The sequence below is a fragment of the Artemia sp. Qi Xiang Cuo genome, chromosome 20 (genome assembly GCF_049724085.1).
Source record: "Artemia sp. Qi Xiang Cuo chromosome 20, ASM4972408v1, whole genome shotgun sequence".
Taxonomy (NCBI): Eukaryota; Metazoa; Arthropoda; class Branchiopoda; order Anostraca; family Artemiidae; genus Artemia; species Artemia sp. Qi Xiang Cuo.
In genome coordinates this window covers 34189595-34217533 of record NC_142813.1, presented here as the reverse complement: position 1 = coordinate 34217533, position 27939 = coordinate 34189595, and the positions used below count along the sequence as shown (strand labels likewise).

Sequence of the window (27939 nt, the reverse complement as noted above, 5' to 3'; positions counted from 1 at the left end):
TTCAGAGGACGTTAAGTGACAAAAGAACTATTACAGAAGAGTAGAACAAACTGAATAAAAACAATGAATTTAAGGATGCATATTATAATCAGTTATTTTGGCAGCAAAACATTGGATGTCAGAGCATACAGCTCTTCTCAAACATGAAATTCTAGAGTTTTTAAAGCTCAAGGTTCTTGAATATTTGGCATGATTTTCTACAATGATAATTAACTGTTTCCCTCTGTAGACACAAAACAAATGCACGCTACAGGAGCTAATTAACGAAAGAGAAGAACAACTTTTAAACATCAACCTACAAACACAAGATCTAATAGCAAACCAACGACATAAAGACATAATGTCGTATCTCATTTATCTGAAAAAAAATATAAAAGTGTTTCTCTATTTGTAGATAGTCTTAACGTCAATGCTTGGAAAAAAATTACGGAATGCTTCTAAAGAAAGTCTTATATAATCTTCGTATTGTCTTTTGTATGCTTCAGTTTTACCTTAGGTAATAACTTTTTTACCATTTTGGGATTACACGCTAGTAATAGATAGATAGGTAGATAGATATTTATAAAAAAAAAGATAATATTGGATAAAAAAGCTGATATTCGTTTAATACATTAATCAGCCATTTAGAATATGATGTTAAACTATGATTTAAATAAGTGCCAAAGAAGCCCAATGTACCCAACTTTGGTCAATGGCAATATCATTGAATTTTCTTGTTAATATTACGGCAGAGGAAGTATGCAATCTTCTCTGTATCTGTGCTTTTTTTATTGGCTAGAGAGGCCAGGGTTCCTTGCTAAAAGTTGTAGAAACACAGGTTACGTTCTAATAGGTCACAGGTCACGGAGTTATAATAATTAATTTTTGACCCCCTAACACGTTTATTAAGTGGAGTAACAAAAATAAAAGAAAACACATACAAATCAAAATAACCACACGAGACGATGAAAAGGACCTAACCCCAAGCAAGTCTCTTCCTTTAGCTGGGCGTCCAACTTATTATAAGATGTCACTATATCAGTAGCACTAGAAACTCGACGGATCTTTCGATTTCTATACCAACGAGGCAGATATAAAAGTATTTACAGTAACAGAAATACAGTGTTCTAATGTCCTGTATATCACTAGTATTGAAAAATATGCGCAAACCTAACAGAAAAAGAATGGATAAATGGATGGTAAAAATACGTTGAAGTAAAGTCCTAAGTCTTACGAGAATGTCGGCCACGATTTGGGACAATTTTAGCATAACCTGGTTTAAGTTTGTTCTTAATGTCTAAGACAGCACTAGAACGGATGACTGATGCAGAGCAGCAAATACTAATCCAAAGCCAAAGCAACACAGTAATTAGCTAAACTGAAAAAGAACCAGAGCTAATATCACTACTTCTGTCTTTGGCATTAACACCGGTACAATAAGCAGAGTACATCACTATATGTATATAGGCAAAAAGGGGGGTTTCGGAGGATTTTCCCTTGGAAGGAGGCCAAAAGAAGCATCCTTCCAAAGTTTTTCTGTTTTCCCAAAAGGGTATTTCAGACCACTCTTTGAGATATTTCCCAAAACTCTATGAATTTGTGTGCACAGATGCAATAGCCTAAATTATATATATCTATGAATTACATACACTAAAGTTTTCAGCATCACACGATATCGCATGCATAAACGGATCAACCGGTGTAACTGCTGGTTTGGTTGCATATACGACGTGACCTTCTTCCATGGACAAAACTAAACTGGTCGGTGATAATCGATTTCCAAAGACGATACGGGCCTGAAAAATATTTCACTTAGAAAGGAAGTCACCCAATATTTTTTTTTTCAACTTATACAAATGAAATACTAGGTTAAATCTGTTGACTATAGGCACAAATTTATGCTCATACTCCAGCAGCACAAAGGTTGCAAATTCTCAGTCTCAAGCAAAGATTTCTTTGCACAGAAGATACTACCTTTTGAGCACAGTCTTTCTCATTGTTATATTTTAAAAGCCTTTTTTTATGTATATTTCTAATTTATCTGAATATTCCAGCAGAGTATTTATTTTTTAAGCTCAAAAGCACGAAAAATAGCTACAGATGAGGGCACTATAAGCAAAAAATACAAATTCCCAGCGATGCCCCCTAGATAAGTTGAGAATCAGTTTGACGGTCTTGACATAAATAAGAAGCTAAAGATACGACTCAGAAAGCTTTGAGCTTAGTTCAGAACCCAAGCATTTTGTTTTTACTCTTTTTTTTCCTTTTGTTATTAATATTCAAGTTTTAGGCAATTGTTTAATTCTTTTCCCCTGCACTTCAGAAGCTTTTATAATACCTGAAGCATTTTTAAAGATCACTAATTATAATAAAATATTTACACAGCATGACTAGTCACGTGATTTTTGTAGAATGGTTAAGCAATTTTTTCTTGGGTCAGAGACAACCCTGCTCCTTTGCCTTGTGGCCGATCTTTTATTCGTACCTCAAATTCAGCTTTACTGCCTCCAGCTTACACGGAATAGCCTAACGAGTATACCCCTGACTAATTGTAATGACAATAACTCAACTCAGCTAATAGCCTTGAAAGGGTTTTCGGCTATGATTCTTCCAGTGACATATATCTATTTTCATCCAAACACTTACAAAGAGTTGGAGACAGCTGCTCAACGTTTTCAAGATTTCCTTCCCTATCTTTAAAAACATTTTGAGGACTGGAATGATCCCTTAAAACATTTGAACAATTAAAAAACTTTAAAAATTCATTCTTCTCTCCTTTAATCTGCGCTTTTTCTTTTTCAACGTTCTGGGACACACGACGGATTCGAAGAGCCGAATTGTAACGGTGAATCGTCGACGAAGACCCGATCAGAACGCAATAAATTGTCGAAAACTAGCAACAAGGCCATCAGCAAGATGTCTTCGACAAATTACCTACTTATGCCCACCTATAATAGGACCGCGTCAAAGGCAGCGTTTTGGATTTTGCTGAGGGCTAATATTAAAACGGTTGCTTTTTTGTTTCTATGACGATCATCAAGTAGAAGAAGTTTTTTTTGCGTTTCGACACTGCGAATGACTTGACTGGCGTAGGTCTTGCAAAGTAGATTATTAAAACTAGCTTAGAGTTTGGATTAGACATGAGCAAGTTAGTTTGGATTGGCTTTGATGGAGGTAGTAGCATGTCCGGATTATACAAGTGTGCTCAAGCAAAGATACGAAAGCAGTATCCACTTGCCATTTACACGGATTGTGCTTCGAATTGTTTAAACTTTGCCCTGGTGTAGGCCCCCATACTGGACTTAATTTAAATAATATATGGATACTTGTAAGAAGTTGTTGTTTTTTTTCCATTTCCCCAAAATGAACTGAGTCATTAGCTTCTGCTCTGCAAATACAAAAAAACAAAAGCTCCTTTGCTTTTGTGACATATGGTGGGTTGAAAGGCATGATAGTATTGTCACTTTTCTGGAGCTTTTCCCTGCTGTGGCTGGAGTACTGGAGAGCTTTGTAGACAACCAGTCCGATTCAAGTCTAAAGCGAAAGCCAATTCCTTAGCAGCAGTCATTACCTAGTTCAGCTTCATTTTCCCTCTGATTCTTGTAAAAAAGTGAGCTCAATTCTGCTTTCAACTTCTGATTCTCTGTAGAAGGAAAATTTAGATCTACTTATCTACTCTAAACATGTCGATCTACTGTATTTAATGAGCTAATGGAAGCGGATTTTCCTTCTTTTTACGGATTAGTTAAAAAAACTTTTTAAACAAAACAAGTTTTTCAAAGAAAAGTAAAGAACTCCATTAAAAAAAAAAGAGCAAAAATAAAATCGAATAATCTACCAAGCTCGAAACTACCACAAATCAGCATCGATAAATAAATGAAACCCAAAACGAACAGAAATTAAATAAATAGCCGAGTCAAACTCAAAACGAGCAGAAATTAACATAAGTTGGGCGCAAAACCCCTATGCCTTCCCAAGGCCAGAGCAAAATTTGCACTTTACTGAAAAAACATAAATTTTTTTACTTTTATAACTTTAATAAATCAAATAATTTTAACATTTTGATTACTAAATATCAGAGTATGTATATTAAACTGACAATGCAAATTCATTTGTATTTTTTCAGTAAAGTGCAAATTTCGTTCTGGCCTTGAGAAGGCATAGGGGTTTTGCGCCCAACTTATGTTAATTTCTGCTGGTTTTGATTTTGACTCGGTTATTTATTGTGATTTCTGTTCGTTTTGAGTTTCATTTATTTATCGATGCTGATTTGTGGTAGTTTCGAGCTTGGTAGATTATTTGATTTTATTTTTACTCATTTTTTGTTTACTTTTCTTTTCTTTACTTTTCTTTGAAAAACTTATTTTGTGGAAAAAGATTTTTTAATTAATTTCTGTTCGTTTTATATTGACATAGTCTTTTCAGGGAAAAAGAAAATAACACTTGAAATCTTTTCGTTTTTTTATGACTTTATAGTTTGGCTTGCTATTAGAATGCTGGAGAAAAATTTTCAGCAATTTTTAACAACATACACCCTTTTAAAAATCTGGACACAAATAGTACTGTTTAATTTCGTTTCATACCTCCTCTAGTTGACTTGAAATGGAAAACTTGATACCATTCGCAAAAAAATCTGTTTACTTTCTTATTGCTTGGATACACTTACACTAACTTGATTTGGTTAAATTTTAAGAGCAGAAGTAGCCTCGAAAGTTTGAATATAATACCCTCAGTCGTTCTTGGTATACTGCTGAGATGCATTATTGGGAATTAGCATTTTCACATTGAATTTTGATTTAATCTTAAGGCAACATTTAGTTTTTAAACATAATGGGCAAATGGGAGGGTGGGAGTGGAAGGGGGATTAGTTGCCCTCCAACTACTTTCGACTATTAAAAAGGGCATCAGCCTTTCTATTTTCAATCGAATGAGCCCCTTTCGAAGTTCTCATGACAACTCCTTCGATACGAAGTTCCCTGGTCTAAACAACAACAACAACAACAAAAAATATTACTAATCACTTTCGACTATTAAAAAGGGCACTAGCCCCTTGAATTTCAAATCGAATGAGCCCTTTTCCGAAGTTTCTACGAAAACGCCTTCTATAAACAGCCATGTGGGCTGTGGCGGAGTATCCTCCTCAAAAACATATTTTCTATCTGTAAATCAACAACGCTGAACAAAATGCATATCTCAAAATTTTTATTGGATGTGTTTGGTGGAATGATGGGCGGGGGGGGGGGATAGTTGCCCTCCAATCACTTTCGACTATTAAAAAGGGCACTAGCCCTTTAAATTTCCAATCGAATGAGCTGTGTTTGAAGCTTCTACAACAACGCCTTCTATAAAACATTATATGTCCCATGGGCATAAATTAAAACCCTTGTCCTGAGGGTTGTGGGGGAGTGTCCTCCTCAAAAATATATTTTCAATCTGGAAATCAACAACGCTAAACAGAATGGCAATCTCAAAATTTTGATTGGATGTGTTTGGGGAAATGATGGGCGTGGGGGGGCTAGTTGCCCTCCAATCACCTTCGACTATTAAAAAGGGCACTAGCCCTTTGTATTTCCAATCGACTGAGCCTTTTTTGAAGTTTCTACGACAACGCCTTCTATAAAAACCTTATATGCCCCCAGGGCATAAGTTAAAACACTTGCCCTGAGGGTTGTGAGGGATTGTGCTTCTCAAAAACATATTTTCTATCTGGAAATCAACTACCTAAACAAAATGGCTATCTCAAAATTTTGATTGGATGAGTTTGAGTGAATGATGGACGTGGGGGAGGGGGCTAGTTGCCCTCCAATCACTTTTAACTATTAAAAAGGGCACTAGCCCTTTGAACTTTCAATCAAATGAGCCCGTTTGGAACTTACTATGACAACACCTTCCGTTATAACGGTACATACCCCAGGTCATAATTTAAAACCTTTGTTCTTAGGGCTGTTGGGAGTGTCGTCCTCAATAACATATTTTCTATCTGGAAATCAACTACGCTGAACAAAATCTCAAAATTTTGATTCGATGCGTTTGGGGGAATGATGAGCGTGGGGGAGGGGCTAGTTCCCCACCTATCACTTTCGACTATTGTGAAGGACACGAGCCCGTTAAATTTCCCGTCGAATGAGCATATTTTTCAGTTTCCAAGACAATGCCTTCTTATAAAAACAGTATATGCCCCCAGGGCATAGCTTAAAACCCTTGCCCTGAGGGTAGTAGGGAAATGTTCTAATAAAAAAACATATTTTCTATCTGGAAATCAACTAGCCTACGCTGAACAAAATGGCTATCTCAAAATTCTAATTGGATATGTTTGTGGGAATGATGGGCTTGGGGGGCTAGTTGCCCTCCAATCACTCTCAACTATAAAAAAGGGCACAAGCCCGTTGAATTCCAAATCGAATTAGCCTGTTTTGAAGTTTCTACGACAACGCCTTCAATAAAAACCTTATATGCCCCAAGGGCATAACTTAAAACCTTTGCCCTGAGGGTTGTGGGGGAGTGTCCTCCTCAAAAACATATTTTTTATCTGGATATCAACTACGCTGAACAAAATGGCTATCTCACAATTTTGATTGGATGTGTTCGGGTTAATGATGGGTGTGGGGATGGGGAGGTCTAGTTGCCCTCCAATAACTTTCGACTATTAAAAAGGGCACTAGCCCTTTGAATTTCCAATCGAATGACCCGGTTTTGAAGTTTCTACGACAACACCTTCTATAAAACCTTATATGGCCCCAGGGCATAAATTCAAACCCTTGCCCTGAGGGTTGTGGGGGAGTGTCCTCATCAAAAACCTATTTTCTATCTAGAAATCAAATACGTTGAACAAAATGGCTATCTCACAATTTTGATTGGTTGTGTTTGGGGGAAGCTGGGCGTGGGGGGGGGGCTAGTTGCCCTCCAATCACTTTTGACTATTAAAAAGGGCACTAGCCCTTTGAATTTCCAATCGAATGAGGCTTTTTCTACGACTGAAATTTCTACGCCAACGCCTACAACAAAAGCCTTATATGCCCCCAGGGCATAACTTAAAACCCGTGCCCTGAGGATTGTGCGGGAGTCTCCTCCTCAAAACCAAATATTCTATCGAGAAATCAACTATGGTAAGCAAAATGACTATCTCAAAATTTTGATTGGATGTGTTTGGGAGAACGATGGGCGTGGGAGGGGGCTAGTTGCCCTCCAATCACTTTTGACTTCTAAAAAGGGCACTAGCTCTTTGAATTTCCAATCGAATGATCCAGTTTTGAAGTTTCTACGACAACGCCTTCAATAAAAACCTTACATGCCCCCCAGGGCATAACTTAAAACCCTTGCCCTGAGGGTTGTGGGGGAGTGTCCTCCTAAAAACATATTTTCTATCTGGAAATCAACTACGCTGAACAAAATGGCTATCTCCCAAGTTTGATTGGATGTGTTTGGGGGAATGATGGGCGTGGGGGGAGGGCTAGTTGCCCTCCAATCACTTTCGACTATTAAAAAGGGCACTAGCCCTTTGAATTTCCAATCGAATGAGCCTGTTTTGAAGTTTCTATTACAAAGCCTTCTATAAAAACCTTATAAGCCCCCAGGTCATAACTTGAAACCCTTGCCCTGAGGGTTTTGGGGGAGTGTCTTCCTCTAAAACACATTTTCTATCTGGAAATCAATTACGCTGAACAAAATGGCTATTATCTCAAAGTTTCGATTGGATGTGTTTGGATGAGTGATTGGCGTGAGGGGGGGGGGCTAGTTGCCCTCCAATCACTTTCGACTATTAAAAACGGCACTAGAACTCTCGATTTCCAATCGATTGAGCCCCTTTTGAAGTCTCTACGACGACCCCTTCTATATGAAGTGAATAATAAACTGTACATTGTTCAAACATTGATCTTATGTGTTCTAAAGGCATAACTTAAAAGCCTTTCCTAGAAGATTGTGGGGGTGTGTTGTCATCAAAAAGACATGTTCTATGTGGAAATCAATTATGTTGAATAAAATGCTAGCTTCCAAATTTTGGATTTGTTGCGTATGGAGGAATAATGTGTGGGGGGGGGGGGGTAAGTTGCCCTCTAATCACTTTCGACTATAAAAAGGGCACTAGCCACTCCAATTTCCAATCGAATGAGCCCTTTTCGAAGTTTCTACGAAGACTCCTTCGATATGAAGTGCCCGGGTGTGGAGAAAAAAAAACACGTTGTGCCCACATCGTTCTTTACTTAGGCAGCGCTAGCGCTGCCTATGAAAGGCAGTTCGGACCAAGACGCCAACGTTGGTGATTCTCCTCTTTCGAAACATCTTTTTTTTTTAAAAAGACATTGTCTTTTCCCCACACCCTGAGCATCTATGTGAAGAAAACGATATGAGATTTCTTAACCAACAAGATACAGCATTTCAAACCCAACTTCTGTTCCCTCGTTTCAATGTTGATGCTGTATTAGCCGAGGTTGTAATGAAGCTGCAAAACTACAAGCAGTTTTGTTTCTCTTAGACTAGCCTTCTTGCTGAGCTAACAGTTTGGCAAGCCAAATGGAGGTCTATAGGCGAGGTCTTTAGGCGTCGTAGTGCCACGCCTTGGAACTTTGGGCGTCTTTGCCTGTCTTAATTTAGCTTGTGTCCGCATTTTTTGGCAGACTGAAAGATTCTGTCGCCACATTCTTTAACCCCCCCCTCCCAAACTCAAAACCCTAGCTTCGCTCCTGGCATTGACCACTATTTTTTGCAAGTGCGAAAACTCAATACCCCTTTAAAAACTTTCCCTCATTACACCCCGCTCCTCCTCGCTTAGCCACCAAAACAAAATCAAAAACACACCAACTGATCCAATTACCTAAGCAGGACACACGGGCAATAATGCAAAATCAACCTTTCAGAAGAAAGCTTGACCAATCCTTTTTTTTAAAGGCTTAAGCCTATAGCAAAGCATTTCATTAACTTAAAATACAGTTACAAGAAAAATTCTGTAAATTATTTCCGCCAGATGACCAAATCTACTCTTTGGACTTTTTTCAACTGTTTGTTCTATGAGCTTGGGCAAATTGGCTCCTGTACGGTTCAAGTATAAAAGAAAAAACTTACAGAGAATAGATGTGCCTTAATAGTAGGAAACAGTGCTCGCCACATCTTCGTGACATAAAATGGCTCATATCTTGAATCCAAGTCTCTTCTTTCATTTAACAGTCTCTCACTGCCCCCTCCCTTATTTCTTCTGTCATTTGCTGCCTTTGCAAATATAACTGGTTCTATTTCAAAATATTCTTCTAATTCTGCATACAGGTATGATCGATTGTAGACATGTACTTCCAATCCATATAAATAAAGTGCAAGTCTACTAAGGAAAGTCTGGTGACCTAAACGGTTAAATAGTGTTAGTTATTACACATCTATGTTTATTATTACACAATTTGGTTATTACTACACATAATTTAAATATGAAAACATTCTTTGACAATTTTGAAAGACCCTAAGACCCTCTAAAAATGACACAATACCAAAATAGAATAAAAAGTACATTAGACAGCTAAGTATCCCCCCTTTTCTCCCTCACGCTAGCAGGTAGCTGAGATCGTAGAGAGACGGCTGGGATACCTAAGGGCTGGTTTCTTAGAAATATCTGCAGGAATAGGTTAACCTAGTTTTTTTTTGTATTTCCTGTCCGATTGATACATTTTTAGGTTAGCACTTAAGAGACAGGCTAGTTGTTTCTGCATATAAAATGATTCCAATAATATATTTTAAAGATTAAAGGAGTTTAATACTACGATTATTGCCATAATGGGCCAACTACTTTTTGTAATTTGATGCAAGATTCTTTTTCCAATTAAACACTACAATAAAATATTTCCAATTTCATCACATTTAGAAAATTTCTATTTATAGGATTTTGTAAGTTTTCCAAAAACTGCAAACCCCCTCCCCCCAATGCTCAGACAATATTTAAAAGTTTATTGATTGTGTTGTATTGCATTATTATCTCTTTTTTTTTCCTATGTTCTCTCTAATAAGTGAATAAGTGAAGATGAAAACGTGAAGTTGGGTAATGAAAAGATTGATCAGGTGGACAACTTCACTTACCTTGGTAGTATTATTAGTAAAGATGGTGTGAGCAGTGAAGATGTCAAAAGTAGAATAGACAAGGGTCGAAGTGTTTTTTCAAAATTAAAACAAGTTTGGAAGAATAGAAAGATAAGTCTGCAAACCAAGATTAGAATACTAGAAGCTACAGTGATGACTGTGGTCAAATATTGTTCTGGAGTATGGGTACTCCGAAAAGAGGATGAAGATTTGCTAGATGTTTTCCAGAGAAATTCCTTAAGGATTGTTCTGGGTACCCGGCTGACCGACTGTATTTCAAATAATAGGCCTTTCGAAAAAATGTGATTCAACACCGCTCTATAGGTCTATGATGAAAGAAAGGCCAAAGTGGCTAGGGCATGTTGTGCGGATGAAAGAGAACAGATTTCCAGAGATTATTCTTTTTGGCCAACCGTCTAGAGCTAAACGGAAAGCAGGTCGTCCTCCTCTGGTGTGGAGGACGTCATAAAGAAAGATTTAAAGGGAATGTTATCTTCATGGGAGGACGTGAAGAGGGAGGCTTTGAATAGATTGGGATGGACGAGGAGCGTGCGTAGCTGTGTTGGCCTCCAGCGGGTTGGTGCTGCGGTGAGTTGTTAGTAGTAGTAGTAGTAGTTCTCTCTCTAACAAATCGAATTATTGCGGGGGAAAATTGGTAGAGAATTTGAAGCGAAATATTCAAAAACCAATATTTTATGCAGGATGACCAATTTCTATGCTGTGAACATTGATAGAGTTCCCTTGACATTTCTTGCAAATATCTTCAGGGGAGAGGTTAGCATAGGTGGCAGTGCTTTATTGTTGGCAGTTGGAGCTTTTATTTCTGAGCTTGTATTTTCTCCATCCTCCACTTCCCCCTCTGATTGATACAATTCTGAAAATTGTTCCGAATACGATTCTTAAAATTGTGAAAACTTTGAAAGATTTTTAAATTTTCAAAACATAAATATTCAAAATGTGTAAAATTGGGTTTTGTGTTTTGTATAATACGATTTTATTTCGAGTCTCGTGTATTTATATGTCATAGTATCAACAACAACAAAAAAACATATCTCTAGTTCAATCAAAGTTTGCGCATTAGAGTGTTATTCCTCCCCTTTCCGTCTCAAGCCCTCTAAACGGCTTAAGTATCATTTACGTTTTATGAAAAAGGTGTGTATTTTCAACAGTGTGACTTTTATTGACATAAAATTAAAAAAGAAAATCACAACATTAACCAAGATTGGTGGGGAAAAAATAATGAGCGATATTAACTTTAGGAAAAAACCTTAATAGAACAAAAATGACTAAGAGCCAAAGCACAAAGGAGAGATCACTCAAAAATTGTATTTGGCACGAATTCTTTCCCTGGCTACTATCACAGTCTGTCCATTGATTCGATTTGCGCTAATAGGACTAATTGATGTTTTTCATAATGAAAGGGAATGTTTTCTAAGTCCCTTTTCATTAAACTATCATTTACAACAATTTAATCCTACTCTCCCTCCAATGGCAACTTAAAGTTTCAAGTCCATCTCCCAAGTCGTTCCGGGGATATTGCAGATATGCTATTTAGGTGACTTGGATCCTCACGGTGCTTTTCGACATACCCCCCCCCTTCTCCTCAAATAAGATCCACTTGATCACTTTTCCCACCTCAAAACTCCTTGAAAATTTTAGCTTTATCCCCAAGTCATTTCTGAGATATTGCATATAATTTGAAAACTCGAGCTCACTGAGCGTCTTTGTCGTTTCAGATTATTCTCCTAGGAATCTGGGCATAGCGAACAATCACCAGAAGCTCCTAGCTAATTGGACAACCAAAAAAACATGGTCGTTTTTTCTACTAAAACCTGTCTGTGAACAATTGCTAATTTACATAATTTAGGACCACTGAACAAGGGGCTGTGGTGGTGATGTCGATCCTGGAAAGATACTTATTAGAATTTCAAAGTTTCAGAACAAATTTCTTATCTCAAGATTTTGATCAAATATCATCGGGGCTCCAGAGGGAGGGACAGAAAAGGGCAAGGGGAGGCAGGTTGCTCTCCAAGCACTTTTGACCCTTAAAAAGAGCACTAGAACTTCCAATATGCAATTTAATGAGCCCCTTCCACAGTTTCTAAGAACACGCCTTGCATGCAAAATGGATGGGGGAAGGAACAAATAAATGCATAGAAAGACATGTGACTCTACTTAGGTAGCTTATAAACTAATCATATTTCACACGTGATTATTATTCCATAACCACGCATTTAGGAGTGATATAATTAAATATTTTACGATAATACATAATAATACTAAAAGCCTTCACGGGCCATGGCTGATACAAAGAATATAGCACTACACAAATCATAAACAAATACACACCCTTAAATCCAGATTAAATTATAAATAAATTACAGGAAATTATCCCTATGTATCACACCTGTACCCACAAACTTGCCTAATTTCCCACAAACTTCTTAATCTTCATAAAACTTCACTTAATATTCCACCCATTATATATATATCCACCCATTCCTCCCTTGTATTCCAGGCCAGAAAAATTTCTTCCCTCAGACTATTTAATTCTTCCCAAAAGCTCCAAAACACAAAATACTTCACTAAAAGCCTCTGATAGAAATTGTTGTTTTTTTTCTTTCATATGGCCATATTTTTCTTATTTGTTTCATATATTTCATACATGATTATTATTACATAAACGTGCATTTACATTGCAGTGGAGCACTGATGAAACCAGTTTACCTATCAAACAGTTCCTGGTAACAATTTGTAAACATGGGTTCCATTGCAACTGAACCACCGTGTAACTGAACCCCAAGCGACTGAACCACTGTAACTAAACCACCGTGCAACTGAACCCCTGCATTACCAAACTCCTGTGCAACTGGACCCTCGTGTAACTAAACCACCAGGCAACTGAACCCCATTTAACGAAACCCTCGTGCAACTAAATCCCCGAGCCACTCAACCCCACTTAACTTAACCCCAGTGTAACTGAACCACAGTGCAGCTGAACTTCCCTGCAACTGAAACCACCATACAACTGAACCACCGTGCAACTGAACCCACGTATATCTGAACTCTCGCGCAACTAAACCACCATACTTACGTTGTGTAAAACACAAGTTAGAATCTTCACATGTTCAACCTTGTTGGAATTGGTTGCTTTTTAAAGTCATAATACAAATGACTGTCAAGATGATTAATAAAAAAGCTCAGTTTTGTTTTCACAAAAACACAAAGCCAGATTTATTTCCTCTTTGTATGTCTGTTAATGGGGTTCCCTTCACCCTGTCACTGTCTACGGGTCTAGGCGTTTACTCTCCCTCTCCCAAGGAAAAACCCTCCCCTGGAAAATACCCCCTCGTGGAAAATATGGTTTTCCAACTTGGAATATTTTGTTTGGGTTCTGTTATTTTGTAGTTTAGCTGAGAAGTGCTAAGGAAAGTGGAAAAGAGGAATTTATGTGAGTCTTGCCTCCCCCTCCGTGCAAAAATGTTCTTCTCACGAAAAATCCTCCAGACCCCCCCCCCCTCAGAAAACTCCCACGCGAAAAATGTCCGTATGTTTCCCAATAACAATCACTATCTGTAAGCAATGGACAAATTACAAAACTTCTGCAATGTACTTAAACTTCTGCAATGAGGTTCTCTGATTCTTTTGTAGCTAGGGAGAGAGGGAGATACCTCAAAGGGTGCATTTTAATGCCAAAACATCTCAACTCTCATTGAGCCTTCGGGTAAATACAGAATTAGCTCTAGGGGAGAGACGAGAGGAGGATCGAGGTATAAATTAGTTATAATCCCCAGGCATTTCTAGTTTTTTTTTTTAAGTCGAGAGTGATTGGATACCAATCACCGGCGATTGCGGTTGGATACCAACCAGCCGCAAGAGGTATATTTCGGGGGAAGATTATTCAAGGGGAGGTATTTTCCAAGGGGCGGTATTTTCGGCGAGGTGGTATTTCCCGGAGGTATTTTTCTCGAGAGGGGGGCTGGTTGCCTTCCAATCACTTTTGACTTTTAAAAAGGGCAATAAAACTTTTAATTTCCAATCGAACAATAAAACGCGATTAATAAACGTGGTGAACAAAAAAACCCCCAGTCCTCGAGGCAAGGGCTGTAGGTTATTGCAAGTTACTCATTGTCAAAACTTAGGGATTTTATAGAAGGGATGGTCGTAGAAACTTTGAAAAAGGCTCATTCGATCGGATATTGAAACTTCAAGTTCAATTTTGAAGAATCAAAGGTAATCAGAGAACAATCAGCCTCTACCTCTTAACCGCCATTTTCCCCCCAAATGCATCCGATCAAAATAAAAAAAAAGGTTTTTTTTTCAAAACTGTCTAAAGGACAAATAACCATGTCTCTGGGGATAACAACTTCCCATCAGCAGCTCCTGGAGCAAGGGCTGTAAGTAATGGTAGTTACTCACTGTTAACACATAAGGCTTTTATGGAAAATATTTTTGTATGAAATTGGGGGGGGGGGTAATCATTTGATTGGAAATCAAAAGTTCCAGTGCACTTTTTAAGACTTAAAAGTGATCGAAGGACTTCCACCCCACCGTCATTTTTCCCCAAATACATCCGAATGATAGTATTGAGATGACCATTTCATTTAGAACAGATCAAAGGTTAAATAACTATGCCTCCAGGGTTCACAACCCCTAGCCCCTGGTGCAAGGGCTGTAAGTTGTGCAAGTTGCCTATTGTTAACATACAAGGTGTTTTTTTATCAAGAAAAAAAGCCATGTTTGATCCTATAAATAAAAAAAGCTTGGAGCATTAAGGTCAAACCTTAGGGAAATGTAAGGGAGGATGCCAAACACAATCAAAAGACATCTTTTCCTCTATTGGTTGTAAAGAGGAAATACCAGCAATATCTACAATGGCTGATAGTGTCCGCCGTCACATCGTTCGGAAAATGTTTAGGAGCACCTTCAACCAAATCAAGAGGTACCTTGTGCATCACAAGAAGACGTACCTGCAATGTGTTGAGAACAACTGAGGATATATAAACCTGAGGGTATGAAGTTTAAAATATAAGGGCATGTTGAAGGAATGCTGAAAAAAGGCTGGAGTGCAACCAGTCCCCCTCCCATATCCTTTTTAGGTGCAATCTCCTCAAAGACATCTCATCAAAATTCGTTATCTAGATTCACAAAGGTCAAATACTTTAAACAAATATGTTTATTACTATTTAATAAACATTAAATAGTGTTTACTATTTAATAAACATTTAATAAACTATTTAATAAACAGTAAATAAATTAAATAAACCCCAAAAATACTATTTTTGGGGTTTATTACCCCAAGCGACTGAACCACTGTAACTAAACCACCGTGCAACTGAACCCCTGCATTACCAAACTCCTGTGCAACTGGACCCTCGTGTAACTAAACCACCAGGCAATTACTTATTACTTAACGTCCAGAAATATCTTATTCATCTGAATAAAAGAGAAATAAATCAGCTTTAATGGTTTGTGACATCGGATCTTCTTTTTTTTGCAAAAATAAAACAAAGTTTTTTTTATGAATGATCTTGACAGGCGTTTATATCATGACTTTAAGAAACAAACAATTCCAAAAAGGATGAACACATAAGATTCTAACTTGTGTTTTAGCCAATGATATTGCCTCATATTTTTAGAATACTGAGTTCAGTGATTCAATTGCACGATGGTTCAGTTACACGACGGTTCATTTGGAAGGTGGTTCAGTTGCACAGTGGTTCAGTTGCGCGGTGGTTCAGTTGCACGGTAGTTCAGTTGCACGGTGGTTCAGTTGCACAGGGGTTCAGTTAAATGGGGTTGAGCTGCATGGGGATTTAGTTGCACGAGGGTTTAGTTAAATGGGTTCAGTTGCCTTGTGGTTCAGTTACAAGAGGGTCCAGTTGCACTGGGTTCGGTAATACAGGGGTTCAGCTGCACGGTGGTTCAGTTACAGGGGTTCAGTTGTTGTGGTTCAGATACACGGTGGTTCAGTTACACGCACACCGTAAACATGAAGCGACTCGGCCCAATAACTCTAAAATAAGGAAGAAAACTCTAAAATAGAGCTTAAGTAACCCAAACTCTAAAATAAGGAATTCTGATTACAACTAACACATCAAAAGAATTCAATTTTTATGCTGATTCTGGATATATAAAATTTATTAAGTTTAATGTTACCTATCAAAAGCTAAGAGCCTGATAGAGAATTTTAAGTTTTTGATGCAAATTTTGAAGCAAGTCTACAGCTCTAATTCTACCCAGAAACCTCTATCTCCCTGATTTTCAAAAAAGGGGGAAAACAACACCAAAAAGTCAAGCAATTTTAATAAAAATCGCAGCACCAGACAAAGTATCGAAGATCCCTAGTTTAGAAGTTTTAAGCCCTTATCTTGAAAAATGCGGACCTTTTTTTTCTCTCTCTTTCTTTTTTTGCAAGAAGAATAACCACAGATGCATATTAATTTGTTTTTTTTTAGGGGGGATCAAAGAGGCGTTTTTCGTTCTAAAAAGTCACGTAGTCCATACAAGATCAGTGGTTAATATGGGTATTTACCTTAATGATTAATTTAACCAAGGTGATTCAGTTGATTTTTCATGAAATTGTGCGTAGTGATGCATAATTGCGTTTAGCTATAGTGAAGTAAAAAAGAGTCTATGTATAGGCAGAGGGGGGGGAGGGGAGGGGGTGTGTCGGATGCTTAAGAGAGCGTATTTAGATACCCAAATTGTCTCAACTCTCCATGAGCCTTCAGATAAATAGACAAAGAGGTATGGGTAGGGGTTCCCTTCATTTAGACTAAGCCTGAATGAAGGCGATGCGGGGTGACACTTCTTGTTGCAGAAAAATATTCTTGACAATCATTTTGGAGCATCATTTAACTAAACAGATTTGCATCATATTTCATAAAATATAAAACATACATAGTGATGTGTAAGTGTACATTCACTATTATGAAGGAGGGGAATTGTGACCTTTTGCAGCCAGAGAGAGAAGGGGGAGTTTGCTGACACCTCGAAGGGTGCACATTAATGCCCAAATATCCCACCTCTCATTGAGCCTCCAGATCAATACGAAGTGAATTTTGGGGAGGGGAAAGGGATTTAAAATACTAATAACTCTTAATTCCCGGAAAAAGTTTGGTCTACGCCTTTATTATTGGTGCTAGCGGGGATGGGGGGGGGTATATTGCCCTACTCATTACAACAATCTTTTTCTATGTAGCTTAAAATATAACATTGACATACCCAACGCCAATGAGGAGGAAAAGGTCAGGCGGGGCATCATGAGTCTCACCAGGATTTTTTTTGGGGGGGGCGAGTGCTACCTCGAGTTTTTTTCAGCAATTTGAAACGGTTACATTTTTTCTTCTATTTATATACAATGTTTCAATGTATTTAAACATACGTATTCAATGTATTCAAACATCAGAGAACTCTGTTTTAGAGGTCGCGATGCCTTCAGCTACAAATAAGATCAAAAGTCACGCAGAATTTTCCTCCGTATGAACAATAATATCCCTTTCTGTCCACAGGGCTGACAAAGGTTCAAGTAGTGACAAATAGGGACTAAGGGACCTCTTTTTAGTCGAAAAAGGGACTTCTTTAGGGACCATTCCGGACGTAAAATGGACTCCAAAACTCCTTCTTCAGAAAGATTTTGAAAGCAAAAGCAGTGACACAACAGGAAATGACATTTGACAAAGAAAAAAAAAATGGTATAATCATTGGCAGAATGTCTCCGTGAGATCTAAGAATAGTCAGCTGGTCGGTAAGAAACCGACCACCTGAGAATCATCATGCCATGGGAGGAGCTTTTTCCTGCTTTTTTTTCTGAACCCTTTACTTTCGAATACAAAATCAGATACAAAAATATGATGAAAGAGACAAGGGTATGGTGACTAGAACACACAACAAATTTGTTTCCATTCTTTGGCACTTTCTTCTACTGGAACAGAGATGTGATCAGTAACGGCTTTTTTTACTCTAACTGTTGCTGATTCTTTGAGTCTCATCTATTATAGCCTGCGCTAGCTGTATCTCGACCATGTCCTTCTTTTTAGTGCCTTTTTTGAGCCGGTTATGAGCTTCCTTCAGTAACTCTCTGCGGCCTGTTCCTTGGAACCAGACGCTTCTTCTTTTTCTTTGAGATTTTTCGAAAGTCTCTATTGTCTGTCTTTTCAAAGAGGTTTTAGCAAGCTGCTGCTCTCTGAACCGTTTTCTTGCCTCCAAATCCTGCCAATCTTTCTCAGTTTTTTCTTTCAAGGCCTTTTCCAGGTGTAGATACAAGTCATAGGTCTTTCTAGCGGATTTGTCCAGTTTTATCAAGTCTTCAGTGACAGCATTTTGCTCACGTCCTCCGTATCTGCCCCACCTATTTATCAAAACAGTTTTGCATTCAAAGTTCGCTCATTCATTGAAGCTCTTTCTTTGCTGAGAACTCACACGCAAAGGGCGAAAAACCCGCTCAATATTGGCAGACCCGTTTGACATGCTCAAAGCATTTTTTGTGACTTCAGATAAGTTTAGATATTTTCCTCCCTGAATCACGTTGTTCCAGATGTCGTAGATCCTTCCTCGCTCAGATGGAAGTCTGGAGAACTGGACTAGCTTAAATTTGTCAACTAATATGTCTTTTTGCGTCGCGATGGGTAACTTCCATGCAACATATAATAATAAACGGTGAGCAGAAACTGGCTTTGAAACTTCAACAGAATGCAGGAAAGTTAACACTTTCAACAACTGGTTTCTGTCGACTTCTTCAAGGATCATCTTCCGAAAACAGGGTCAAAGAACTTCGGTTAAAAAATAAGCAAACTTAATTCACCCAAGGGAAAAGTTTTTGACCACTGTATCTCGGAACATTTTTCCACATACATCTGCTATTCCGTCTGCAGATTTCCCAGAATAGTCAGAATCAATCATCTTCAGAGCCTGTGTAATTTTTGTAACTGTTGTTTCATCCTACACCACGTAAGCACCTACGTGCATGGGCAGTTTGCTGGTTCGCCGCTCTCCAAGGAAGATGCATCTGAGAGATAAAGCTGATTTAGCTTAAGCTTTATGGTAAATTTCTTATTTGTTCAACAATTCTGGCGTTCTACAGTAAAGCGAAGGAGCCCTTATGATAGACAAGCGATATATTGCAGATAGATCAGTAGAAGGAGAACAGATCTCGTGGAACGGCTCTACACCACTCTTTCCTTTGGTGTCCTGTCGCATCTTTGTCTTCCAAGTCTCCCGGAATTTGCACTTTCCCACTCTAATTCAAACTGAAACTTCAAACCGTAAACTTTAAAAAAAGAAAAGAAGTTAATAGAAAAATATAAAGGCTATTACCAGAAATTTACTAAAATAAAAAAGGACACTATGAAGTAGTTTAATAGTACAAGAAATGTATGTAAGCTCAAAAATCGCACAAGCAACCTGGTTTTAACACCGCCTCCTTTGTATTTTGGGCCATTCTCTTATTTTGTTTTCCTCTGTGTGCAACAAAGTGACACCCGCCTCCTAGCCTATTGACTTCAGAGGCAAAGGCGGTCACTCCTTTTCGTGACTAGTCTGTCTACACTGTCCAGACAGTAACGCTGTAGCCTCTATAACAACAAGTTTTGTCGTTCCTAGACAAGCCAAAACAAGTTCCAAGAACCTCAATCGAAACAAAAATGCTAAAAACCGTATACCCACATGTAACGATAGCCTTGAGAATATAGAGCTTTAAATCGATCCAAGAAAAGGAACTTTAGGGACCTTTATCAATTTAAGGGACCAATAGGGACCTTCAATTGATTTTAGTGACTTTGTGGCAGCCCTGACTGTCCACCCAAAATTTTATAGTAAAAATATTATTAAGGACTTATTCAACAAAACTACTGTTCATCGAAAATTACGACTAAATATCCAAATTGTGTCAAAAATTTTAATTATAGTCCAACATTTTAATTCTAAAGCAGAATAACTGAAAAAACAGAACACTTCCAATCAATTTATAATTATTGAAATATACATTTTAACAAAAATAAATCGAAATCCATGTTTAAGAGGCCGGTAGCCAACGTCATATATGGCTAGACATGGGCAGGATTTGAAAAACGACTTGAAATTAAATGAAAAAAAAAATTCAACTAAAATTAAGGAGCAATATTGAAACTTAAAACAAACTGGAATTGGAGGGGACTGTCCCCTCCTCAATCCCTTGCTCTTTACGCTAAAGTTTGACTTTTTGTCCCAGTTCTTCAAGAACAACTGTTGAAACAAAGGGCCATTGAATTGGAATAAAAAGCTTTTTTAAAGCACTAAAAACTTCAATGTAACCTGCAAGGGATTGAAGAGGGGGCAACCCCCTCACATACGCAATAGTTTCTGTCCGTTTTAAGTTTCAATATTACTCCTTACTTCACAATGAAAAAAATTTTCTTTTTAATTTAATTGTACAAGACATTAAAGCTATTATAAACTTGAGAGCAATAGGACCTAAGAACAAAATCAGTTTTTTGTTTTTGTTTTTTATAATAACTGTGGTTAAAAAAGGAGCCGAGCAAAATTATTTCCTGAAGTCATACATAAAACGATTGTAAATCTGCATATAAAAGGGGCAGGGGAAAGTCCCTGCCTGAGATTCATCCAAAAAAGCCAGTCCCTGAAAAATAGAAAAGCAATAGCCTAAAAAATATATATTGGGCTTTTCATAATTATAGTACCCCCCCCCTCCAAGTCATAAATAATTTCAACTACATAACTATAGGTTTGGAGTACCTAAAATCAAGGGAAGTATTAGGAGAAATTTTAACAGACAAGAAAAACAAAGACAAAAACGAAATTATGAAACATTGCCTCAATTCGAACATCATTTCCTTAGATCTTTGTAGTTGAACTTCTTTCTGAATTGGAAGGGGAGGGGTTTATAATTATGTCTCCTAATGCTTTCCTTGATTTTAGGCACTGCATACCTATAGCAATTATTACAGGATAAGGTTTCTGGGAAAATCAGTTTGAGCTTTTCAGTGGCTTTACATTACATAGTTAGACAAGTCAAGGCCATGCCCTTTCTAAATCATAAATAAAGAAAACCATAGTAAAAAGAGTCATAAAAAGAAATCATAGTAAAAAGAACACCAGACCTTCCGAGGAACCCTCAGGCACAAATGGTCGCCACCACTTGAATACTGTAAAGCCATCTTGAACACGAATACTAAAGTCTTCAGTTACATAGACTAAGTTCTTAAACATCAATTTGCCAGCCAGAAAATTCCATGATATTGAATCTAAAATACACAGAAAAATAAATCCAAAACCAATAAATCATTCATTGGTAGTAACATAATTAGATTAGATTTGGAACCACTTGCTTCAAAAATGTAAGTTGCATTGAAATCTGATGTCAAACCTTCAATAATCTGGGAGGAAGGAAGCTTTTAAATCTTGGTTCCTCTAACTTCTGCGGCCTGTTTGCGGCAGAACTGTAGCATTTTACAGTTTTTTCATCAAAAATAGGGAATACGACTGGTTTCATCTTACGCAGCTCAAATTATTTTTGAGCGACTGGTAGATTTTTGTCTCACACACAGTATGATTGTTAGAGGAACTTGGTTCCACACAAAGATGAACATAAGTATACTTGGAGATTTGCTTAAGGAATAACGCATAATCAGATCGACCATGTTCTCATTTTGAAGACCTGACAACAAACCGTGGCGCTGACTGTTAGACTGACCATTAGCTTGTTGTAGCCGAATATAAACTGAAAGTTAAAATCAAACCTTAAAATACGGTGAAAAAGTTTGCTGTGTACAAGTTAACTGATAAAGTTCTGAGGCATAGGTATACGCTCGGAACTTATGAATTTTCGAAGTCTCTATAAGTATGAGGCTACAGATTAATATGAGTGTCCTAGAACAAAAAAAAGTATGACACCAAATGGAGTCCAACGTCCACCACAGCTCATTTTAAAGGATGCCTGAGCTTATTGATAGCACTTCTGAAGTTAATATAACAACATAGAGACAGCAGAACACAATATATTATCATAAAAAATTAAATTAAGATAGCAAAAGTTAGTATAAAATTCACCATTAATTCTCCTTATCATAGTAACCGTAAGAATGCTAAACATAACAGGCCTCAGAATTAAACCTTATCTGAGTTCTCTAAAGAGACAGACGGGTCTACTCAAACGATTCTTTTCAAGTCAAACCTAACATAATTAAAGCTATTCTAATATGAACATGATTTTTGAACAATAAGCATTTCTACACAGAAGAGGGCCATGCCTGTTTTTTAACAGAGTGTCAAATCCGGATTCTAGATTCAAATCATGGAAGCCAAACAAAGCAGAATAATGGTGAAACCGTTACTCTTTGTGAATACTAGCATTCATTTAGTACAACCATTCCAAACGTTTCTATACTTTCTCTGCATTAGAAAAGACAACAATTTACCTTTTAAAAGGCTGAAACAGAACACCAGAGCTTGGCCTATCACACACAACATAATGCCATATTTTTTAATGTCTTCAGCTGGGATCAGAACTCCCACCAAACGTATGGGTACCTCTTTATCTTTAATTAATAAAAAAAAAATTTCCACAAAATAAGTTTTTCAGAGAAAAGTAAAGAACTCCATTAAACAAAAATTGAGCAAAAATAAAATCAAATAATCTACCAAGCGTGAAACTACCGCAAATTAGTATCAATAAGTAAATGAAACCCACAACAAGAAGAAATTATATTAAATAACCGAGTCAAACTCAAAACGAAAAGAAATTAACCTAAGTTGGGCGCAACACCCTTATGCCTTCCCAAGGCAAGAGAAAAATTTTCACTTTACTGAAAAAATACAAATGAACGTGCATTGTCAGTTCAATATACATACGCTGATATTTAGTAATTAAAATGTTAATATTATTTGATTTATTAAAGTTATAAAATTAAAAACATTTTTTTTTTTTTCAGTAAATTGCAAATTTTGTTCTGGCCTTAGGAAGGCATAGGGGTTTTGCGCCCAACTTATGTTAATTTCTGCTCGTTTTGAGTTTGACTTGGTTAATTGTTTTAATTTCTGTTCATTTTGGGTTTTATTTATTTATCAATACTTATTTGTGGTAGTTTCACGCTTGGTAGATTATTTGATTTTATTTTTGCTAATTTTTTGTTTAATGGAGTTCTTTACTTTTCTTTGAAAAACCTATTTTGTGGGAAAAGTTTTTTCTTTAATAAATTTCTGTTCGTTTTATATTGACATAGTCTTTTCAGGGAAAAAGAAAATAATACTTAAAAACTTTTCGTTTTTTTAAGACTTAATAGTTTGGCCTGCTATTTGTATACTAGAGAAAAATTTTCTGCAATTTTTAACAACATACACCCTTTTAAAAATCAGGAAACAAGTAGTACTGTTTAATTTAGTTTCATACCTCCTCTAGTTGACCTGAAATGGAAAACCTGATACCATTCGCAAAAAAATCTGTTTACTTTCTTTGATAGCTTGGATACACTTGCGCTATTTAGATTTGGTTAAAATTTAAGAGCAGAAGTAGCCCCGACAGTTTGAACATAATACCCTCAATCGTTCTTGAGATACTGCTGAGATGCCTTATTTGGAATTAGCAATATCACAGCGCATTTTGATTTAATCTTAAGGAAACATTTAGTTTTTAAACATAATGGGCAAATGGGAGGGTGGGGGTCGGAGGGTGGGAGTGGAAGGGGGATTAGTTGTCATCCAATCGCTTTCGACTATTAAAAAGGGCATCAGCCCTTTCTATTTCCAATCAAATGAGCCCTTTTCGAAATTCCCACGACAACTCCTTCGATATTAAGTGCCCTGGTCTAAATAACAACAGCAACAAAAACAATAATACATTATAGCCACATCGATCTTTACTATAAAAATGTCAAGCCTTCCAATCCCTTTCGACTATTAAAAAGGGCACTAGGCATATCGATTTCCAATTGAATGAACCCTTTTGGAAACGACAACGCTTTCTATAAACACCTTATATGCCCAAATAGCGACGAAGACCACACTGCCTTTCCATAATAAACAAATAAGTAGAACAACAGGGAAATTTTTATACAAGACAGTGGAACGCAACTTTAAATGAATATTTTAACCCTATATTCAGGGGTTGTCCTCAACAAAACAGACAAAGAGAATAAAAACAATATAAAAAAAACTTACATTAAAATTCGATCATTAAAAATGAAAGATTTTTTAAAAAAATATTTTAAATAGCCATAATATCATTACTTCAAAGAAGTTCAACCAGGACTGGTACTCCAAACGAAGTGGACAGAGAACAATTCATTCAGATGGAAATCAAATACTTACAGACAAGATTTTAAAGCTAATCTCGCCTTCTTGGCAGCTAACCTAGATGGTCTATTCGTAATAGGTTGACTGGAGTTATTTACTAATTTTTTAATATAATTAGTTACATCATTTTTAATTAGATTTGTGTATAGGGCATTAAGTGAATATTCCCCCAAATCTCTATTTAAAGAAATATTACTATTTATTTTGATTTTAATTTCAATTGCCTCTCGAACGACCTGTTTTATGCCTAAATCATTGCTAATAAGGCAAGTTTCTTCAAAAAGCATTTTATGACTAGGGTTATCATATATGTGACTGCTTAAAGCAGAATCGAAGGAAATATTTGTACTATTAGAATTTAAAGCTTTAGTTATGTCATCTTTGTGTTGTTGCAGGCGTTTTTCTAAATTTTGATGGGTTCTACCAACATAAATATGGCCACAGTCACATGGTATTTGATAAACCCCTCTTTGGCGAGAAACTGGGGTTATATCTTTACCAGAATTTAAAAAATTGATGATTTTAAAATTATTTGTAAATATGACATAAAAATTATTTTGTGTGCAAACTTTTTTAAACTTGTAGTGACTTTTGGAATATATCGAAGGTAAATTATATTTGAGGGCTTGACGGGAACTTCACACTGCAAAAGACCCTTAACTTTACGGGAGTGTCTTACCAATCTTCGGCTAATTGTATTGTTAATAAAGACAATAGGATAATCGTTTCCAAAAAGTATGTCTCTAATAAAATTTAGTTAATCTGTGATGTAAGATTCAGAGCAAATGTTTAAGGCACGGTCAACAAGAGATGTAACAGCACCTCTTTTAACTTGTGGGGGGTGATTGAATTTAAAATGTAGATATATGTTATTTTGTGTGGGTTTTCTGTAAATTTAAAAATCCAATTTATCAATGTCACAAATAATTAAAACATCCAGAAACGGTAATATATTTGCATATTCAATTTCTAAAGTAAAATGTAAATTTCGGTCACATGTATTAAGGTGATCTAGAAAGCCCCTAAGTTCATTTTTCCCATAATTCCAGAGAGATATTACATCATCCATATAACGCCACCAATATACATGTTTTAAAAAATAGGAATTTAAGGCCCAATTTTCAAGATGTTCTACATAAATGTTCGCTAACAACCCGGATAGCGGTGCACCCATAGGGAGACCATTTTTTTGTTGATAAAAAGAATTAAGGAACTGAAAATACATTGAATACTTATTACAAATTTTGACTAGGGACGTTAAAACCTCACGATCTATTCCTGTTGTGGAATCTTCAATTAAATAATAATTTTCTTCTATTTTATTTTTTAATAACTGCTCAGATATTGCTATATCAATATTTGTGTACATAGAAACTATGTCAAAACTACTTACCATTGTATTTTCTGAAATGCTTGCACTTTTAAGTTTTTCTACTAAATCTACCGAATTACATATGTACCATTTTTGGGAATAAAGTAACGGTTTGAAGGCTGTACATAACCACTTTTCAATATTGGAAGCAGGGGCTCTCGTACATGCTACAATTGGCCTTAAGGGAGTACCTTGCTTGTGCAATTTCGGTAAACCGTAAAACTTTGGGCAAAAGCTACCTTGGGGAAGAAATTTATAATATAATTGTGGGGTGATTTTGCCTTTATGTTTTAGATTCTTTAGTTCGGTTACAATTTTATTCGCAAACTTATTAGTATGGTCGTGAGTCATTAAAGCATATGCATTTGTGTCATTTCAGCGTGGATAAATCTTATTGTCACAATCTCAGGTACCCATGAATAGAAGTGACTTTCCCATGTCTGCTTTAGTTATTATAAATGAAGAGTCTTTGCAAAGATTAGACGAAATTTTCATGTCGTGCTAAATATCTGGTGTCAAATTAGTATACATCAAATTAGATGGTGTAGAGGTGTCAAATTAGATGTAACACACATGTGTTGTTACATCTCTTGTTGACCGTGCCTTAAACATTTGCTCTGAATCTTACATCACAGATGAACTAAATTTTATTAGAGACATACTTTTTGGAAACGGTTATCCTATTGTCTTTATTAACAATACAATTAGCCCAAGATTTGTAAGAAACTCCCGTAAAGCTAAGTGTCTTTTGCAGAGTCAAGTTTCCTTCAAGCCTTAAAATATAATTTACCTTCGATATATTCCAAAAGTTACTACAAGTTTAAAAAAAGTTTACACACAAAAAATTGTTTATGTTATATTTACAAATGATTTTAAAATCATTAGTTTCTTCAATTCTGGCAAAGATATAACCCCAGTTACTCGCCAAAGAAGGGTTTATCAAATACCTTGTGACTGTGGCCATTTTTATGTTGGTAGAACCAATCAAAACTTAGAAAAACGCCTGCAACAACACAAAGATGACATAACTAAAGCTTTAAATTGTAATAGTACAAATATTTCCTTCGATTCGGCTTTAAGCAGTCACATATATGATAACCCTAGTCATAAAATGCTTTTTGAAGAAACTTGCCTTATTAGCAATGATTTAGGCATAAAACAGGTTGTTCGTGAGGCAATTGAAATTAAAATCAAAATAAATAGTAATATTTCTTTAAATAGAGATATGGGGGAATAGTCACGTAATGCCCTATACACAAATCTAATTAAAAATGATTTAACTAATTATATTAAAAAAACAGTAAATAACTCCAGTCAACCTATTACAAATAGACCATCTAGGTTAGCTGCCAAGAAGGCGAGATTAGCTTTAAAATGTTGTCTGCGAGTATTTGAATTCCATCTGAATGAATTGTTCTCTGTCCATTTCGTTTGGAGTACCAGTCCTGGTTGAACTTCTTTGAAGTAATGATATTAGGGCTGTTTTAAAACATTTTTTTAAAAAACCTTTTAGTTTTAATGAGCGAATTTGAATATAAGTTTCTTTCAAATTGTTTTTATTCTCTTCGTCTGTTTTGCTGAGGACGGCCCTTGGATATAGGGTCGAAATATTCATTTAATGTTGCGTTCCACTGTCTTATATAAAAATTTCCCTGTTGTTCTACTTATTTGTTTATTCTTATATGCCCCCAGGTCATAAATTACAACCCTTGCCCTAAGGTCTGTTAGGGTGGTTGTCATTCTCTAAGACCGAATTTCCAGAACTTTCAACTACGTTGAACATAATGGCTATCTCAAAATTTTGATTGGACATGTTTGGGGAAATGGTGGGCGTGAGAGGGGCGCTAGTTGCTCTCCATTCACTTTGTACTACCAACAAAGACATTAGCTCTTTCAATTTACAATGAAAACAGCCCTTTTTAAATTTCTACGACAGATCCTTCAAAAAAAATCTCAACTGCCCCCATCAAATATCTAAAAACGCTTGCCCTGAGGGTTGGGGGGAGGGGGATGTCATGATCCAAGATCAAATTTCCAAAACTTTCTACTACATTGAACAAAATGTTATCTGAAAATTTTGATTTGATGTGTTTGGAGGAATGGTGGGCGTGAGAGGGGGTTAATTACCCTCCCATCACTACTGACTATTGCAAAGGGCAATAGCCCTCTTAATTTCCAATTGAATGAGCCTCCTATGATGTTTTGCGACAAACCTATCTATAGAAACCTTATTTGCCCCCAGG

The 27939-nt window shown here is 36.6% G+C and overlaps 1 protein-coding gene across 1 annotated transcript in view; it reads right to left on the bottom strand.

Annotated features, from left to right (window-relative positions):
* Nucleotides 1-27939, bottom strand: part of tweek (transmembrane protein KIAA1109 homolog tweek) — a 371152-nt gene that overhangs the window by 294947 nt on the left and 48266 nt on the right. The window contains exons 2-4 of the mRNA XM_089106227.1: nt 21135-21278; nt 9040-9311; nt 1629-1775 (exon numbers count right to left, since the gene is read on the bottom strand). Coding sequence (XP_088962353.1) covers nt 1629-1775; nt 9040-9311; nt 21135-21278 — 563 coding nt within the window. The remainder of the gene's footprint in view (nt 1-1628; nt 1776-9039; nt 9312-21134; nt 21279-27939) is intronic.